This window comes from Eublepharis macularius, chromosome 12, assembly GCF_028583425.1.
Source record: "Eublepharis macularius isolate TG4126 chromosome 12, MPM_Emac_v1.0, whole genome shotgun sequence".
Classification (NCBI taxonomy): Eukaryota; Metazoa; Chordata; class Lepidosauria; order Squamata; family Eublepharidae; genus Eublepharis; species Eublepharis macularius.
Window position 1 is genome coordinate 24085845 of NC_072801.1, and position 17332 is coordinate 24103176.

Consider the following 17332-nt stretch of genomic DNA (forward strand, 5'->3'; position numbering starts at 1 on the left):
GGAAGAAGTGCTTCGAGTGCCCAGAAATTTTATTTATTTGTCTTTCCTCGTGACCAGTTTATTGTCTTCTATCCCTTCTATCAATGAGGAGGGCTTTCCCCTTTAATGATGGCCTTGGTTGCTTTCTTGACTTAAGTGACCACTCTGTGCCTTTTTCTGTCTTCTAGATGAGCAAAGTCTGGAATGAACTGAAACCCAAACTGAGCTGCCTCTTTGTCGGACCCAGCAACACACCAATGCCATCCTTCCCACCCCAGGAGGGCACCTTCTTTTCTAGTTAATGCTTTAGGAGGGTGGGGTAGGGCAGTCAGGAGAGGGAAGAGCCTATGGGGGACTTGCACATACAGTCAAAGGAATCCTCCCATTGGCTAGATTTGTACTTTATTATTAATATTTTTGCTGCTTTGAAGTGCTCTGTGTTTGATGGGCTGCCTGGAAATGTGACCATGCAAAGAGAGAGTGCTATCCTAAGTAGAGTTACTCTAGTCTAAGCCTATTGAAATCAGTGGGCTTAGGCTGGAGTAATTCTTGTTTAGGATTGCACTGAGAATCTTGCTTTCCTTTTATTGTTTTGGCTTTCATGCTGAAATGCTGAGGGATGGGACCATACCTTTCTCCTGAGTTTTCTGTTGCTATTGTCCTTAATCCCGCTGTTTTAATATACCTGTCGATTTCTGTCTTTTGGAATCCCCACCTGTGAACGAGGAAGGGAGTGAGCAAGCACAGAGCCAAATCTGGCCCTGAGCTCCCTGCTGCTTACCAGCCCAGAAGCCAAAATATGGGGCTAGGAGGGCATGTAGTGTTGATGTAGTCTTAGGGAACCCCAGTTGGCTATAGGGTGTGGCCTCCTTTCTTCTTAAATAAGCCCTTCATTTAAACAAATTGCTGACACAGGGTTTGGAACGTGATGGGCATCCTGCATCATCAACTGGTGTACATCAAATGTTTTGCACAGATTTAAGCTGGAGGGGAAGGGAGGGGGGTTCATTGTACACATTCCTGGAAAGGCTGTGGTTGATGGGCACTTAAGTGTTGTTCAGCAACCTCTACAAAGTAGAAGCGTGTGTGGCTGTCATGGATGCCTGGATCTCCTGCATCAAAATACAACATAAGAGTGTTGCTTTTTGAATAAGCTGAAAGATTTCCAGCCAAGGCATCAGAGTTGCCTTCTTCCTTTTCTACACTTGGAGAATGCTACAAAACATAGGTAGGAAGGAAGAGTACGAGGATTCCTTCCTTGGTCCTCAAACCTTTACCACTGAATGGAGTTGTAAGGAAAGGGAATCTTAAAGGAACTTTTTGGAGTGTGTGTGCGCGTGCGTGCACATAGTGGGTGGTGGTAATAAATGATCGCAATTCTAGTGGATGGAACTGGAAACATAGAAGTAACCCTTCACTGGAGAAGGTCTGAATATCTTCACATGATACAGCGTGATTGACATCAGAGGTATTTGCACCCAGCCATCCTTCTTCTTGAAGGAGGCAGCTTATTAAACCGAAAAATGGCAGTGGAGACAGATGCCACATTTTAAGAAGTGGGAAAGCTGGTCTGGAAACAGTGCATTCAGTTCACAAAGTACCTCTTCATAACCAGGGTCAAAGTTTGGAGGCAGGGGGAGACGTGCTCTGCAGATTTGCAGCGAAAGCCTGTTTGTGATTGTTGGGTTTCCTCTATGTTGTCACCAAGGTATTACTCCCCACCCGCCCTCCAAAGTCCCTACAGTGGGCTTTAAAAAAGGGATGAAGGATAAATGAACAATATATTGCACTTCGAAACAATAGTGACCCTCTCAAAGCATGGGAGAGAGGATCTGACAGCTGGAACGGAGTTCAGTGTGCCGAGTGACATGTCTGTTGTGCAAATTGCTTGCATTGGAAGTGAAGAACTGACTATGACTTGCTACTTTACTCCCATCTTCACCCATAGGATGTTCTAATGTGAGTTGTCATATTAGGCAGCGAGGGGTGGGGGTGGGTATCTAGGTTGCTGGGACTGTACCTTAAAGTGGAACAGTGTCATGCCTATACAAGTAAGCTGGCTGTGGGTGTTAGTGATGTAAGTTTTCAAAGTGCCATCTCTGGGCATGAAGCCCCTTTCTAAACTCCAGGGATCTGGAGCCTCTTCCTTCCTCCCGCCTTCTTCTTCTACATCCCTTTTCCCCACCCTTATATTCATAAAGAAGGGTGGAGACTCAGCTCAGCACAAGAACCAAAGTGTTGCGAGCTGGGATCGTTGGAATGGGGTTAGGCAGATTCGCGGAGGTCTAACAGTGGCAGCAAACCTCCGAATCGCAGTGCAGGGAGTCAAGGTTAGGGGGAAAGCTCTGGCCCCTGTGCCGTTTTTGATTCTCCAGGGTTAGCTGCTCTGTGAATTAGAACGGTGAAGTAGTTGGACCGTTGGTGCAGTCCAGCAGGGCTGCTCTTTGCGTTCTTTTGTTCCTTCTGTAGGAATAGATCGGTGCTTCTCCTGCCCCACTCCCAGGGGTTGTGCTAAAACACACCAGTAGTGTAATCTTGCTCAAACCAGCTCAGTGGTCCATATAGTGAAATTTTTCTCTGTGGAGAAACCAACTTTTTTCCTTTGTATGTTAACACAACATACATTTTTGGGAACTTTTATAGCACGGGTTTGAAAATACTAACTTCCCCCCCTTGTCTACAGCAACAAGGATTATTTTGTGCAGGTTTTTTTTTTTTAAGAGGGGGGAAAACCCTTTGCAGCTAAGGAAATAAATTCTTTAGGAGCTGGGTGTGGCAAAGCCCTTCTCCATTTAAAGAAATGGCATCTTTGTAGCTGTGTGGGCATCAAACCAAATATGTCTGTCATGTTGTGTTCATGCCCCTCAGGTCTCTGACCTGTTGCTGGAGAGAGAGAGCAAGAAGTAGCAGGGTTGATTTTCTTGGGATCTGGGCCTATAGTGAAGCAAAGGGACTTAGCGTCTGCCCTGAATGCATTTTGTAAGCAATAAATAAAACAATGCAGCAAGACTAATAAATTGGGTAACTCTTCCCCAACTTAATTGTGCCCTCCCATGGAAGAACTGGCCTGGAAGGGAATGATGGGAAGTTTCAGGGCCTTTTGGGAAGAGAATGCCATGTGTGGTGACCTACCCTTGGAGAGGATACAAGTCTCTCCAAGGATGCTTTCCACAAACCTTGTTTCTGTAAAGACTCCACTGCCTTAAATGTAATAGTCTCAGGTCAAGCAGCCTGAATTGAACCTGAATGCGGATAAAGAGACCCATTCTTTGGAGTTTAAGGCTCCATTCATTGGAAAGTTGGTGCTTTTTCATTCAACGGGATTTGTTTCCAAGTAAGCCTGTATAATGTTAGACTACAAGGCTGTGACACTCTTCATGTATGTTCTGAAGAAAACCAACTGAGCTCAATGGGGTTTATACCTATCCGTGTAGGCTTGTAGTGTTAGCAAGAAACAAGCCCCCCCCCACTTGTATTACTTGCGCAAACTTCCAATAAATGTGTGTAAGACTGAGGTCAAAGACCTTGCTTTTCTCTGCTTTGCCTACCAAGAAAGGGCAGGTGTACATTATTAGCCAGAAAATGCTGTTTCTGATGGCCCAGTCCCTGTAGCTTTGGAGGTGTTTATTTCCCTTTCTTTTGTAAGAAACCAAATTTTGGAATATCCAAGTTTTCTAACTTGGTGCTTCTTCCCCCAGTGCTTTGCACAAATAGAGCCATGTGTTTGGGTTTTTTTTATTTGACAAAGCACTTTATCAAACTGCAGGAATTAGAGAATTTATGGCTACAGCTGGAAGATAAAATGTTTACAAATTTTATGACACCCCACGAATTCTATCAACAAATGTTACAAAAAATGTATTTGTATTCATAAAACTTCTATTAAAAAAGTTTATTTCAGTTATAAATGTTTTCCTGTTACCCTGAAACTGGTGTTATGAGGGGGCACAAACTTCTTATGTATGATTTAAATATTCCTTGAAAACTTCCACCTGAAAACACTGCAGCTGCCAAAATTAAACCCCACAGGCCCCTTACAAGTTCCAACCTCTTATGAATTTATACTTCAGGACTGTGTTTTTTTAAAAAAACAAAACATCATGTTGGTCTGGTAAACGGTGGGCAAGATAGTAATTTTATTTGTAATACGTTTTCAGAATGAGTGTTGACTGCCCTCTCTCCATATTTGTCAATGACGAATGGAGGTCTTATAAGGAATCTGAAAACATGACCCTAATGCAGTTATGGTCCATGGCAAGAACTCACCGTCACCGGTTGGTTTTCCTTTGTATTTTAATTTAATTTTACTAATCAGCGTATTCCGTTGTCTTCAAGAAAGGGAGAACTACAGGGTTGCTGCCTCCCCTCCCAGAGAAGGCAAATTCCATTTCTTTTGAGTCTGAATAGAAGGAATGAATTTGCCAAACTGTAGGATTTCCCATCAGAGTATTACAGTGATAGGAGAAGCCACAACTGGCTGAACTCTTCCCCTTCTGGGAGACTATGGGGAATACAAGACTGATCTTAAGGCGACTGTTTATAAACTAGAACTAGAGTCAAGATTGATTCTTCCTTAGTAAAGAATCTGGGAACCTCAGTGGAGGCAACTGCTCAGTTCTCTGATGGTTTTCTCCCCAACAGAGGGGCTTCCTTTTGTCCTCCTGCCATCCATGTTATACAATTAGATGTGCTTTGAACTGGAGACAAAGACTTTCACACACAGTAGAATGGCTCATTGTTTGCCCTGATACAAGTTGGTAGCTTAGCGTAGAGGGCCTCCAAGATATTTTCCCCCTAGACCGTCTCCACTTCTTTCAAGCTGTACTCTAAGATCGTATCCTGCCCCTGGAACTTGAAATAACCAACAAACAACTTCTTCTGCAGAAGCAGAGGAAACCAGTAGCTGTCATCAGGCCACATATTCTTGAAGGGCACCTGGTCCAATTCAAACCACTGTGGACGCATTTCTGCAAGGAGAAGAAAAGAACATAACAGATTAGGGAAATTAGACTGGAAGAGGAAAATGGCTCCCCAACCATTTATTTGTATAAAATATTTATTAGCTGCCTTTCCACCAAAAAGGAGCTTAAGCAGTGCATAGAATAAAATATAGACAAAACAAATGTTTTTGCAATAGAAAATAAATAATTAAAATATAAACAAGATCTAAAAATAAATCGAAGGCTGAACAAAAAGGATTGCTGCTTAGATAATCACTCTGAAATCGCTTCTACCAGAAATCCTGTGGGTCTCTTTTGAATTGTTCACAGATTTTTCTGTGCATGTAGACGTGTTATCACTCGACACAGCCTAGGAAGGGACACATGAAGCTGCCTTATGTTGAATCAGTCCACTGGTCCATCAAAGTCCGTATTGTCTACTCTGATTGTCAAATGACTCTCTGGGGTTTCAGGTGGAGGTCTTTCGCATCACCTGGAGATGCCAGGGATTGAATCTGGGACCTTCAGCATGCCAAAGAGATGCTCTGCCTTTGAACTACGCCCCCTCCTGACTTTTCTCTTAAACTTGATTTCCTGTTCTCTCTCCACAACTAGTGTCCAGCTCCAGCCTTATTGTTACTGCCAGAATTTAGAGGTTTGGCCTGTTGACACCCAGAGGAAGAGGTGAAAGGGGAGTTCTAGCTGTCCTGTCCCATGAAGATTTTAGAAGAGGCCACCCTGGGTGTTAGCTCTGCTCCTGGCCTCCAAAGGGTGACAAAGATGCATCGAGGCAGTGGTCCCCTAAACTAGATCAGCTGCAGACTTGGCGGCGGGGGGCGGGGGAACTTCCTATCAACTGGTCCCTTTGCTTAGGCTGCCTAGGTATAATTCACTAAGTGTTTTTAAAGTGGTCTGCTCGTGTGAGCGGTATGACAGAGGAAGGAGGGGAATCTAACAGTAAGAAAAAAAAATCAAGAGTTGGGTGCACTTGGGCCTGAAAGTCTCCACTGATAGAAGGTTCACTCATCCCATACCACACCATTCACGTAAGGTGGCACTTGGGTTAAGTAACTGATTTTGGGCCACAGTGTGGCCTTGTCTGTAATGAGTTCTCTCTTTAACATGATCCAGGTTGCATGGTTTGATAGGAGGCTGGAAGCTGCCTGTGGCCCCAGTCAATCCGATAAAGATAAGGAAAGAGGGTCTATTCCACGACCAGCATGCAGTCACTTGTAAACAAGCCGGATGAATCCTCTGACTCAACCTGGGTCAACTGCAAAGTCACTAAGGGCGACCATTTTCAGTACGATGCCTTCTTACCGTCACTTTCTCTCGGCTCTCCTTGGAAACTGTCGGCCCGGAAGATGTGGACTTCCATCAGCTCTGCGTTACCCACAAATTCAAAAGTGATCCGGCCTATCTTCTGTAAGGTGTCCACAGACAGTCCACTCTCTTCCTGTAGCTCCCTGTTGACAAAGAGCAATGCTAATGTGGAACTAGGACACGCGAGCAGATGCTTGTTGCTTTCCTCTCATCTTCCCTGCCCTGACAATGTATAAGTCACTGCAATGCCAGGAACACTGGTAGGGCATTTGGAATGAGTGTCAAGAATTGGTTGCTTTGCCTCTGGTACACGACAAAAAGTTATTGTAAACACATATTTACAACACAGAACGGTGAATGTGCAAACAGGAGCCCTCATAAAGATACTCTGGGCACAGGTAGTGATGGATCCACAAACTCCCAACAGGTAGCCATACCAGCACTCCTTGTGACAGAAGCACAGAAGTATAGATCTTTACAAGGGGTAACATACCAGTGATGTTACGTATTTACTTATTTATACCTCACTGTTCTGTCCAATGGAGACCTAAAGAGGCTTGCATCAAGCTCATCTCTGTTTTATCCTCATAACCCTTCTGTGAGGACGATTAAAGTGACTGGCCCAAGATCACCCAGTGAACTTCGCGGAGTGAGGGGTCAGCCCCTGGTCTCCCAGACCCGAGTATGACACTCTAACCGCTACAGCACACATTCCAGGGAATCCACAGCACTCCAGAATACTTGTGCTTAAAGCTTGTTTGCTTTGTATTCGACAGTTGCAGATGGAAACCGCAAGTTGCCCATAATTCTTCCTAGAGAAAACTGCTATTTACTTTGACAGGCTGCAGACATTTAACCGATCTTGTTAATTAGACCCATCTGTAACATGAGTAATATGGATAACCAGAGAGTTCTGGCAGTCCCTCCCCATTAAGGATAATAGAAATCCTGGGTAGGATTCGAACCTTTCTTTAGTGCTTCTCTGACATACTCCATTTTTCACATTAACCCCGATTTAACATTTCAATTAATTTTAGACCACCTTTCCAGAACACGCACCGGCAGCGACTGATGAAGCCGCTGCATAAGATGCTACTCTGGTTTGATAAAGCCAGCTGGAAATGCCTTTGCATGGATCTCAGTCAGTGGAAACAAAAGGCAATCTGAGTTCAAAAGGCCGCTGAAGAATGACTAAAAGGAGCTTCTGATAAATTTGTATGCCATGGGGCCTTTTATGATCAATGCAATAGGGGGTCACGATGAAGCCAGAAACCTCTTTGCAAGAACACTGCACAGCCAGAGTATCACAGAGTATTGGCCAGGCAAAGGGAGGGGATCATGGCAACGTGCACCTCTGACTCCCAGCTTGCCTTCTAATTTTTTAAAAAGAGGATATGGGTGGTGAAGATAGAGCCACGTGTACTGAGAATATGTACCATACCAACTTGCAGTCAAGTACTATTTTCTCAAGAGGACAGATTGATTATTTAAAAATCAATTTTTATTCTACTTCATTTATACTCTGCCTTTGTCTCCACTGGGGACCCAAAGCAACTTTCATCATTCTCCTCTCTTCCATTTTCACAGCAACCACCTGGTGAGGTGAGTTAGTCTAGGAGTGTGTGACTGGCCCAAGGGCACCCAACAAGCTTACATGGCAGAGTGAGGAACTGAACCTGGGTCTCCCAGATCCTAGTTCAGAACTCTAACCACAACACCAACTAACTTTTTCTGTGATCATCTCTCTTCTTCCCTAAGCAGTCTTCTCAATGCACCAGCTTTCTAGTTTACTGGAAGCTTTTCAAAAAAAAAAACAGGAGATGTATTCAAACCTGCTAATGTTTCCTATTCATTTTGAGATGGTATCAGACCCAGGAAGACTGTGCTTGTTTGCTTTTCTCCAACTATCCAGAGTGGCTTTCATTTAGGGAATTCTAACTAGCTTCACGGGAGTGCAAATGGCTGATGGAAGCCAACAGGTATGATGCCAGCCTCACAGATTGTTTTATTTATTTTACTTAGGGTGGTTTTTGATGTTTCTGCCAGAAAGGTGCTCAAGGACCTAACAAATTTTTTAAAAATACAGCATCATCCCAAGATCACTATATAAAGAGCTTAAAACAAACTCCAGCAATAAAACCAGTGGTGTTAAAATATGTTTAAAAAGTAAAATAGTAATTGAAATGGGATCAAAAGCATGGATAAATACGGAAGAATTTTCCTATTGCCCAAAAGATGTTAATGTGAGGAACTGGGCAAACTCAACCACCAGGGAGTTGGTGGGGCTGGCAGAAAAACCTGTAATTACAGATGAAACTTCCTTATGAGACCATCAGTCCATCAAGGTGAGTACTGTCCACTCAGACCAGCAGTGCCTCTCCAGAGTCTCACATACTGCCTGGTGCTTTTAGCTGGAGATGCCAGAAACTGAACTTTGGACCTTCTGCATGCAAAGCGGACTCTTCCACTGAGCCACAGCCCTTTATGATCACAGTGACTGGGGGGGAAATGTCACCCTTCCTGCAAAAACTGTTACAGGCTCTGGCAGCAACCAAAGCCAGGGCCTTTTCAGTCCTGGCACCTACCTGGTAGAACTCTCTGTTGGTGGGAACTAGGGCCCAGCAGGATTTGCTATCTTTTTGCTGGGCCTGCAAGACAGAGATGTTCTGCCAGGCACACGGTTCAGGCCGGGGTTGAGTGTAGCTCCTTGTTTAGCTGTTTTTAGCCGGTCTCTTGTTGAGGGGAGAATCCAGCTCGCCTCCTCCCAATTGTCTGCCAACCTCCTAACAGGTATACCATTACCCATTCCATGGGATTTACCCGATTTATCTGATTGGGCTTCAGCATATGGGCTGCAGGAAAAGTTGTTGCCTCTTGCACTTTGTATGATTTTATATAATGTGATGTATGTTTTAATACAATTTTTATATAATGGATTTAAATGTGTCTGATTGTTGTCTGCTGCTCTGAGCCTGCGTGTACAAATGCAAACGCAAAAATAAAATGAATGTACAAATGCAAAAATAAAATAAAAATAAGCAGGGTGTACTGGCATCATTCTGAGACTGTTCACATGAATGTGTTCCTAGGGACCAGCAAAGATTACTTAAATACACTCTTAAGTGTTCCTCTTGCATTTCTGGATCCAAGCCCCAAACAACAGTTTCTACAGTTACACTTTGTTCTCCTGTAGATGTAAGGCCCTAGGACCTGATCCAGACTCACCTTCTCGCTGCCTGCTCGACAGTTTCTCCTGGTTGCACTTTCCCTCCAAAGCCATTCCACAGCCCAGCCCCGAAACCGCGTTTCTTCATGCCCAGCAGGACTCGCTGCGGCTGCACCACCAGCACTAGTGTGAATAGTTTGCTTGTCAACATGCTCAGCTCTCTGTAATGGGAAGGATGCCAACAGTAAGATGTGTGCTTATAAGAAAAGGTAGGTCATTATACCGCAGGAGTTAGCTCATTGGGAAGTGGGGAGCGTGTTGGCTCAACAGCAATGTGACATTGCCAAGTCTTCAGAGAAGCATGCAATTAGTGGGAAAAAATGCCTTTTGGAATAAGCTACTAAGGAAAATAAATTAAGCTTATTATTTCCATTTAAGCCCAAAGAAACAAACAAACAATCATAGATTGTGAAATATATTTTCATTCTTGTAAAGAAAATCCAACAGATTCTCTGTACTCCTGTTGCTATTAGCATTTATTTAGAAATGCTATTCAAGTAAATAATGTGGATTTCCACAAAGGACCCTGATCCTATCCTTCACTGCAGTAATAAGTTAAGCTTGCACACACAGCCCGTTGGCACCTCACTAAGAAAGCCCAACATAACCAGACTTTACACCATGGCCTGTAGATCTGCTGCCTGAAAGATTTGCTTTCTGTATTTCTATCCTTTAATATTTTACAACAAATCCCAGGTGCCAGGTCACCACAGCACCTAGAAATTTCTCTGTGGCATCTAGTATTTTTAGCAATGATTTTATTGTAATGTTTCTAATGACAAGTACAAAGCTTACTTACTCTTTCACATCGGAATATGCTTTGCTGTATGGCATAAAAATACATGCACATGAAGGTAGCAATAATTAGAAAATATAGTAATTTACAAAACTCTGAAGACTGAAAAGCAAATTTGGCTTCTAAATTTTGGGGCTGGCTTCTTGAACTAAAGAAAATTTTGCAAGCTGCCTCATGATAAATCAGGCCATCAGGTCAGTATTGTCTACTCAGACTGGCTGTAGCTTTCAAAGGTTTTAGGAAGGTCTTTATAACACTACATGACCTACTACCTGGTCTTTTTAACTGGAGATGCTGGGGGCTGAACCCTGGGTCTTGTGCCTATAAAGCAGATGCTTTTCCACTGAGCTACTTGTAGTAACTTAAAACCAACTAGATTTCCAGGATATTAGCTTTCAAGGAAGCTTTAGAGTCTTTGAAAGCTTAAACCTTGGAAATGTAGTTGGTTTTTAAGGTGCTACTGGACCCGAATCTTGCTTTTCTGCTACAGACCAACATAGTTACCCACCTGAAACTAATAAAAGGTGACACACGAATTTCGTTCCTCTGAGGTCAGCCCTGTCGGAACCAACCCTGTGCCGAGGCAGCGAGATCCCCTGCAGAGTTTCCCTTGTTCTAAGCTCGCTGAAATCAATGACCCCAGAATAGGGCGACTCTGCGCAGAACTGCACCGCGTGGGAATCTCCCACCTTTCCTACCACTCAGGACAAGACGAGTCAAAGTCCAGACCAGCAGTTTCCTTATATGCTGCACCTCCGGGAAGGCGGGAAAACACTCCGGCTGCGAAGTGATGAGAGCCGGCAGGGACCTCCTTTCGAGGCGGTGCTTAGCGAAGACTCCGGGCGCGACCAGGAGAGGCGCATGGATGCTGAAGCCGCTTTTCCCCCGGTCTCTTTCGGTAACGGAACTAGAAGGGGAGACATTCGTTCCCGCGTGGAGGAGGCTTGAGAACCGGACCACATTGGTCCGTTCTTAGTAAGTGTCCCCCTGTTCCCGGAAATGACGGCCTGACTCGGAGCAATGAACCGGTGAAGAGCAGAGACTCTTTCTTCTCCCGTTTCTTCCTTACAGAGGATGCTGGCCTGTGGAGGCAGCGTGAGGTAGTGTTTAGAGTATTAAATTGGGGTGGTGGTGCAGGTTCAAATTCCTCCGTCATCAGCCCGTTGTGGTTCCCTGGCACATAGCGTTGCCAGCCTCCCGGTGCTGGCTGGAGATCTCCTGGAATTACAACTGATCTCCAGGCCACAGAGATTAGTTCTCTTGGAGAACATGACTGCTGTGAAGGGTGAAGTCTATGGCATTATACCCCATTGAAGCCCCTCCCCTCCACTCTTTCCAGGCTCCACCCCCCCCCAATCTCCAGGAATTTCCTAACCTGGACATGGCAACCCTACTGGCACATCTTGCATCTGTCACACACTATCAACCTGTACTACCTTACAGGGTTGTTGTGAGGATAAATGCAGGAGGAGAGAACAGCAAACCTTACCGGGGAGCTTTGGCTAGTCAGTCATTCGAAGCAGAACTTTCCTCAAGTGCTGCTGTCTGTAGCATAGTGGCTAAGTGGTTGGGTTGCAATCAGCACTCTGCTGGTTCATCTCCCACCACTGCCATGAGCTCCTTGCGTAAGCCACTCCTCTCACCCGTAGCTGTATTGTGGGGGTAATAATAATAATGACTTTACACACCGTTCTGAGTGGGGCATTAATCGGGCTAGAAGAGCAGTATATAAGCATGCATTATTATTATTATCAAATGTTATTATTAAGTGTACAGTTGCCAAGTTTGTGTTGGGAAATTCAAAGAGATTTGGGTAGGGTTTAGGGAGGGGAGAGACCTATAATGCCATAGAGTCCACTCTCCAGAGCAGCCATTTTCTGTAGAGGAACTGGTCTCTGTAGTCTGGGGATCAGATATAATTCTGAGAGATCTCCAGGCCCCATTGGTGATTGGCAACTCTACCACATGGTTGTTGTGAGAAAGAAGTAGAGTAGGGAGGAACCACGAACTTTTCTAGATGACCATAGGCTAATCACTGTCCTATTTGTAAACAGAGTTCAAGATAGTTCTTCAAGGAATGAGGATCAAAATCGGTTGCTTCACTGCCCGATAGCTTAGGAGGTTTGCTGTTCATTACTTCAGTTACTTCTTCCCCTGCCCACCTTTTCAGGTTTCATGTTTGCCTGATGATCAGGCAAGTACCCCTTGAAGTTTCACTGATGCCATTCTCTCTGGCATGTTTGCAACCTGTGGGGAATATTGTGTTTTTCCTCCAAGGGAGATTTTGTTTACCAAAGTGGGTTTAAATCTTTCTTCCTTCATGGAATTTTTAAAAAATATGTCGTATGTTCAAGAACCCGTTTTCCTATCATGGCACATTTACACAATGCAGGGAATCTTGGGAAGAGCTTTAGGGCCCATGTAGGGCACTGCTGAAGACTTTTAAGGCATTACCATACATGAAATGATAACGCTTCCTAAAACATGCTTCATATTCTCCTGCAATGTGCATAGCAGGGGAAAATCAGTAGTGGTGAGTAACAGGGCATTTTTTACACTGAAGAACTGTTGGTAAGCTTTTGAAGTGCCTCTGTGCTCCCCAGAACAACATTTTAAAGACTGCTTAGAGAAACAGCATAAAAGGCAAGATGAAAGGCTAAACAGTCTAGTGTTGTTTATTAGACCCCCCAATGGGCTGCATCCATTGAGCAACACAAATATTTTTACCTTTTCTTTCACAGGCATTGGAAGTTACCTAGCCTTTCACTTCAGTGCTTACAGATCTACACTGCGTCACAATGTCTGAAAAGCAAAACAGGGGCAGAGCATCGTTGGCTGGAGCGTCATTTTACGGACCCCTTGGTAAAGAAAGCCAAAGAGCGGAACTATCGTTGTCGGAGCGCTTTCAAACTGCTGGAAATAGATGACAAACATGGTATCCTTCGCCCCGGCCTTTGTGTGTTAGACTGTGGCACAGCCCCTGGTGCTTGGGCTCAGGTTGCAGTCCAGCGAGTCAATGCTACAGGCTCCGGTGAGTGCATTTTGAAAAGGAAAACAAGCCAGGGGGACCCCTTTCATGTTTTTTAAACCTGTAGCATCTGCATTATGAGTTAATATGACCGGCAGATGATTTACAACATCTCAGGTCAGAGATTGCAACCAGGGCAGGGATCCAAACTACTACAGTCAGATTTTTAACTGTTTTTTCTCCCCCATTCAACAGGCAATCATCAAGCTGTATCGAACTGCTTATGAGAGTCCTCTCTCTGGGTTTGGAATGTTCTGTTGTTGAGTTTAAACTTTGGTTGTTATACCGTATATTTTTTAAAATAATTATACAGGGGGTAAAAAGTGAGTCCCCCCTATGTTTCTCAAGTGCTTTGCTGTTCTTAAGCTCATATTTTGGAAATGTGGGATTTGATCCTATTGTTTAGGCTTCCTTTGAAGGAGAATCACTTCCTTTGGTGGAGAAAAATAAAAAAGAGTCCAGTAGCACCTTTAAGACTAACCAATTTTATTGTAGCATAAGCTTTTGAGAATCACGTTCTCTTCGTCAGATGCATGGAGGGCAGAAGGAAACTGGTCAAATATAGAGGAGGAGAGGGGAGGGGAGGGGGGTAGGAGGAGAGGGGATGTAAACAACTCCTTTGATATGGAGATGCAGACAGCTCCTTTTGGTGTGGGGATCAGTTTGCTTGTGTAAAGGTTCAAAGGAGTTTGCCGTGTTAGTCTGTAGTAGCAAAATCAAAAAGAGTTCAGCAGTTCTTTTTGATTTTGCTACTACAGATTAACACGGCAAACTCCTTTTAACCTTTACACAAGCAAACTGATCCCCACACCAAAAGGAGCTGTCTGGATCTCCATATCAAAGGAGTTGTTTACATCCCCCCTCTCCTCCTCCCCCCCTCCCCTCCCCTCCTCTATATTTGACCAGTTTCCTTCTGCCCTCCATGCATCTGACGAAGAGAATGTGATTCTCGAAAGCTTATGCTACAATAAAATTGGTTAGTCTTAAAGGTGCTACTGGACTCTTTTTTATTTTGCTACTACAGACTAACACGGCTAACTCCTTTGGTGGAGAAAAGTCTATTTCTGTTGGAGGAAGGCTGGGTGGATGGGATCCTACTTAGTAGAAGAGAGTCATAGGATCTGACCCTTGAAATTCAGCCCTTCCTTCTCTTCAGTACCTTCTGATGACCTTCTGTATCCAGCACAACTGGTGGACAGGTTGTGGCTCAGTGGCTGAGCATCTGTTTGGCATGCTGAAAATCCCGGGGTCGATTCCTGTCATTTTCTGCTTAAAAAACCAACTGCTGCCAGTCAGAGCAGACAATACTGATCTTGATGGACCAGTGGTCTGATTCAGCATGTCAACTACACATGTCCTCGTCCTCACTTTTTGTTGCATTTCATGGCCTTATCCTGCCGTTTTTCTGCCCTTGAGTCCTGTAAAATATCCTTATTTGTGATTTCCATTCCTCAAACTTTCCGTCCCTGGGTTTGAATCCCTGCTGTTCCCTGAAGGCTTGCTGGATGGCCTTGGGCCAGTCACTGTGTCTAATCCCCATCCACAGCGTTGATGAGAGAATAAAATGAAGGAGGCACAAATGTTGTAAGCAGATTTGGGTCCACACTGAGAGAAAAGGTGGGGTTTAAATGAAGTAAATAAACACCCTGAGCTTTAAGGATATGGTGGGATGTGTTTCTCTGTTGTGGCCCCCACTTGACGGACTGGCCCATCTGATGAGGTTAGGAGAGATCTCCCTCTCCTGGCTTTCTGCAAACAAGGCAAAACTGAATTATTCAGGACAGTTTTTTTACAAAAGTAGGAGGGCTGTCCTGTCTGGAAATGGCTCAGAAGTGCGTAGGTAAAAAGATACTCTAGACTCTACTACTGTATACTGTCTGTTGTTGTTTGTTCCTGCTGGGTAGTTGTTATGCTGTTTAATATGTCATGTTTACTAATCCTTTGTTTCTGCTCTGTATCTGACTTCTTGTTTTCAAACTTCTGCAAATTTTGCATACCCTATTGCTTTGTTTATTGAATGCCCCAGCTGTTGATCACACTGATTTATACTCTCTAATCTGCCTTGAATCTCAGTGAGACTATGAATAATATAAGTAAAATAAATAAATGTGTTTGTGACTTTAAATGAATCATCCCACCCACATTGTTTAACACACTTACTGCTTGTTTCCTAGATCAAGATGCCCCCGTAGGCTTTGTTCTTGGGGTTGACCTTCTTCACATTTTCCCTCTGGAAGGAGCAGTTTTCCTGCCTCATACTGACATCACAGACCCAAGCACTCAAAAGAAGATTCAGGAACTCCTTCCTAAAGGCAAAGTGGATGTTATCCTAAGCGACATGGCACCCAATGCCACCGGGATCCGGGACATTGATCACCAGCAGCTGATCGGTTTGTGCTTGTCCCTCATTGATCTGGCCCAGCACATTTTGGTGCCTGGTGGGACCATGCTTTGTAAATTGTGGGACGGTTCAGAAAGCCATCGACTTCAGAAGAGGCTGATGCAAGACTTCACGGACGTGAGACCCTTAAAGCCCCAAGCCAGTAGGAAGGAATCTGCTGAGATGTATTACCTGGCAAAATTGTACCGGGCGCAGCGTTTAAAAAATGTGAATGATGTTGCTCGTGCTTAAAGGGGTCTGTTAGTTAAAGCCATAGAAGTTTCAGTGGTTTGATGAGTGTTTCATTTTTCTCGAAGTTGAAGATGGTGTGGTGTGTATGTCCAAGCCCCACAGCCTTCTACTTCAGGCACTGAACACAGCCACTCTGACAATCAGGCAGGAGAAAAGCTTGACCTTTTAAACTTTGGGCTGAGGGCTCTGCCTTCACTGAGGCCCAGGTCTCCAACCCACTTTGGGATGTATTCCCATCTCAGTCAGTAAATCCAGACACTGCTTGAGTTAAAAATATATATATTTTATTAGCTTTTAAGGAATATTTGCAACAGCATTAAGCATTCAACAAGAAAACAGGCAATCTATAGGTGTAGCTTTCCCAGCTAGGCCAGGGCCTGCCAACACTTAGTACACTGAACCAAACTGACTCGATGTCCAGCCATTCCAGCAGGAATCCTACATTTTAGGCTCAGTTTCCAAACATGTGGCTTTGAAACAGTGTAAGTGACAAAATCAAGTGTTAGGTCTGGAGAAAGTCTGAGGAACAACTTTGAAGAAGCCTGAGGACACTTTTGTGCATTTTTTGGTTTGGGTGGAGAGACCATCAGGAACATGTCTTGACTTGTTTGTGCTGCCATAAGCTACCAATTCATTGTTATTAGATATAGTTTGCACAAAGTGCAACTGGTATAAACTCAAAAGACAATGATAATGAATGTTTGCTTTTGTTGGGGGGAAAGAACAGGGAGCATGTCAAATTGATAAGATCATCAGCCACATTTTCATCTCCATCCCAGCAACGAGTGGGTATATTCAGGCCAGCTTTTGAAGAGTTGTCAGAACCAGAGACTCCCTGCTTCTGTTTCTAGGTGTGGAACACAGCCACTCTCAGGACCCCTAGGAGCTTTACCAGGGCTCTGCTGTGTTTGAGGCTTTTCGGCCCCTGGGTTTGTTTCTGGGGGTATGCATGCAACCAGCCAGTAACTCCTGACACAGATAAGTAAAATATGTTCTGAGTTTGTGTAAGTCAATTTACAGGGAGTGTATGCCCAGCAATAACGACTCCATAAACAAGCATTACGCAAGGCAGAAAATAATTAACATGAACCTTTGCTGACTAGGCACTAACTATCTAAAATAACGTAAGCTGGCTATCTTGCTTCGCTTCTTGGCTGATGTTCTTTTCCGAAGGCTCAAGAAAGTCCTTTCCATGGCATGCACTTCTTGTCATGCTGGAAAGCAGGAGTCACGAAAGCAAGACATTTCCTCGCACGTGCTGGTGGAAGAGACCGAATAGAGAGGTTCAATAGGGGGTCATTAGTCAGTGTCCCAAGCAGGCACCATTTCAAGCCTCCTCATGTCAGAGCATGAGCCAATGACCAATCAGGGCTCAGTTGGTTAATTGGCCTCGCTAGGCTATGAAAGA

At 44.3% G+C, this 17332-nt stretch overlaps 3 protein-coding genes across 4 annotated transcripts in view; 2 read left to right on the forward strand and 1 right to left on the reverse strand.

Annotated features, from left to right (window-relative positions):
* The window catches only part of SNX8 (sorting nexin 8), a 35150-nt gene extending 31271 nt beyond the window's left edge, over positions 1 to 3879 (forward strand). The window contains exon 11 of the mRNA XM_054993073.1: positions 168 to 3879. Coding sequence (XP_054849048.1) covers positions 168 to 281 — 114 coding nt within the window. The 3' untranslated portion in view covers positions 282 to 3879. The remainder of the gene's footprint in view (positions 1 to 167) is intronic.
* Positions 3880 to 4086: 207 nt separating this feature from the next.
* Positions 4087 to 11156, reverse strand: NUDT1 (nudix hydrolase 1). 2 transcript variants are annotated; one of them, XM_054993075.1, is made up of 4 exons: positions 10954 to 11156; positions 9468 to 9629; positions 6240 to 6385; positions 4087 to 4946 (listed from the first exon to the last, which is right to left on the reverse strand). In XM_054993075.1, exons 2-4 carry the CDS (start codon positions 9617 to 9619, stop codon positions 4774 to 4776), a joined length of 471 nt encoding a protein of 156 aa, XP_054849050.1. In that variant the 5' UTR covers positions 9620 to 9629; positions 10954 to 11156; the 3' UTR covers positions 4087 to 4773. The 2 variants fall into 2 exon arrangements, with proteins under 2 accessions (XP_054849050.1, XP_054849049.1); XM_054993074.1 differs by having other exon boundaries at positions 10773 to 11156.
* A 108-nt stretch (positions 11157 to 11264) lies between these two features.
* Positions 11265 to 17173, forward strand: MRM2 (mitochondrial rRNA methyltransferase 2). Its single transcript, XM_054994608.1, has 3 exons — positions 11265 to 11364; positions 13006 to 13295; positions 15467 to 17173. The coding sequence occupies exons 1-3, from the start codon at positions 11339 to 11341 to the stop codon at positions 15922 to 15924; spliced, it is 774 nt and encodes a 257-aa protein (XP_054850583.1). The 5' UTR covers positions 11265 to 11338; the 3' UTR covers positions 15925 to 17173.
* Positions 17174 to 17332: the final 159 nt, after the last annotated feature.

Bases quoted from the DNA above. Each gene is read 5' to 3' on its own strand.
- NUDT1 (XM_054993075.1), bottom strand. From the start codon at position 9,619: ATGTTGACAAGCAAACTATTCACACTAGTGCTGGTGGTGCAGCCGCAG. The intron at 6,386-9,467 runs GTGAGTCTGGAT...CTTTGTCAACAG, and splicing joins GTCGAGCAGGCAGCGAGAAG to GGAGCTACAGGAAGAGAGTG. The intron at 4,947-6,239 runs GTAAGAAGGCAT...TTCTCCTTGCAG, and splicing joins AGAGCCGAGAGAAAGTGACG to AAATGCGTCCACAGTGGTTT.
- MRM2 (XM_054994608.1), top strand. From the start codon at position 11,339: ATGCTGGCCTGTGGAGGCAGCGTGAG. The intron at 11,365-13,005 runs GTAGTGTTTAGA...TTTCTTTCACAG, and splicing joins GCCTGTGGAGGCAGCGTGAG to GCATTGGAAGTTACCTAGCC. The intron at 13,296-15,466 runs GTGAGTGCATTT...CTTGTTTCCTAG, and splicing joins AGTCAATGCTACAGGCTCCG to ATCAAGATGCCCCCGTAGGC.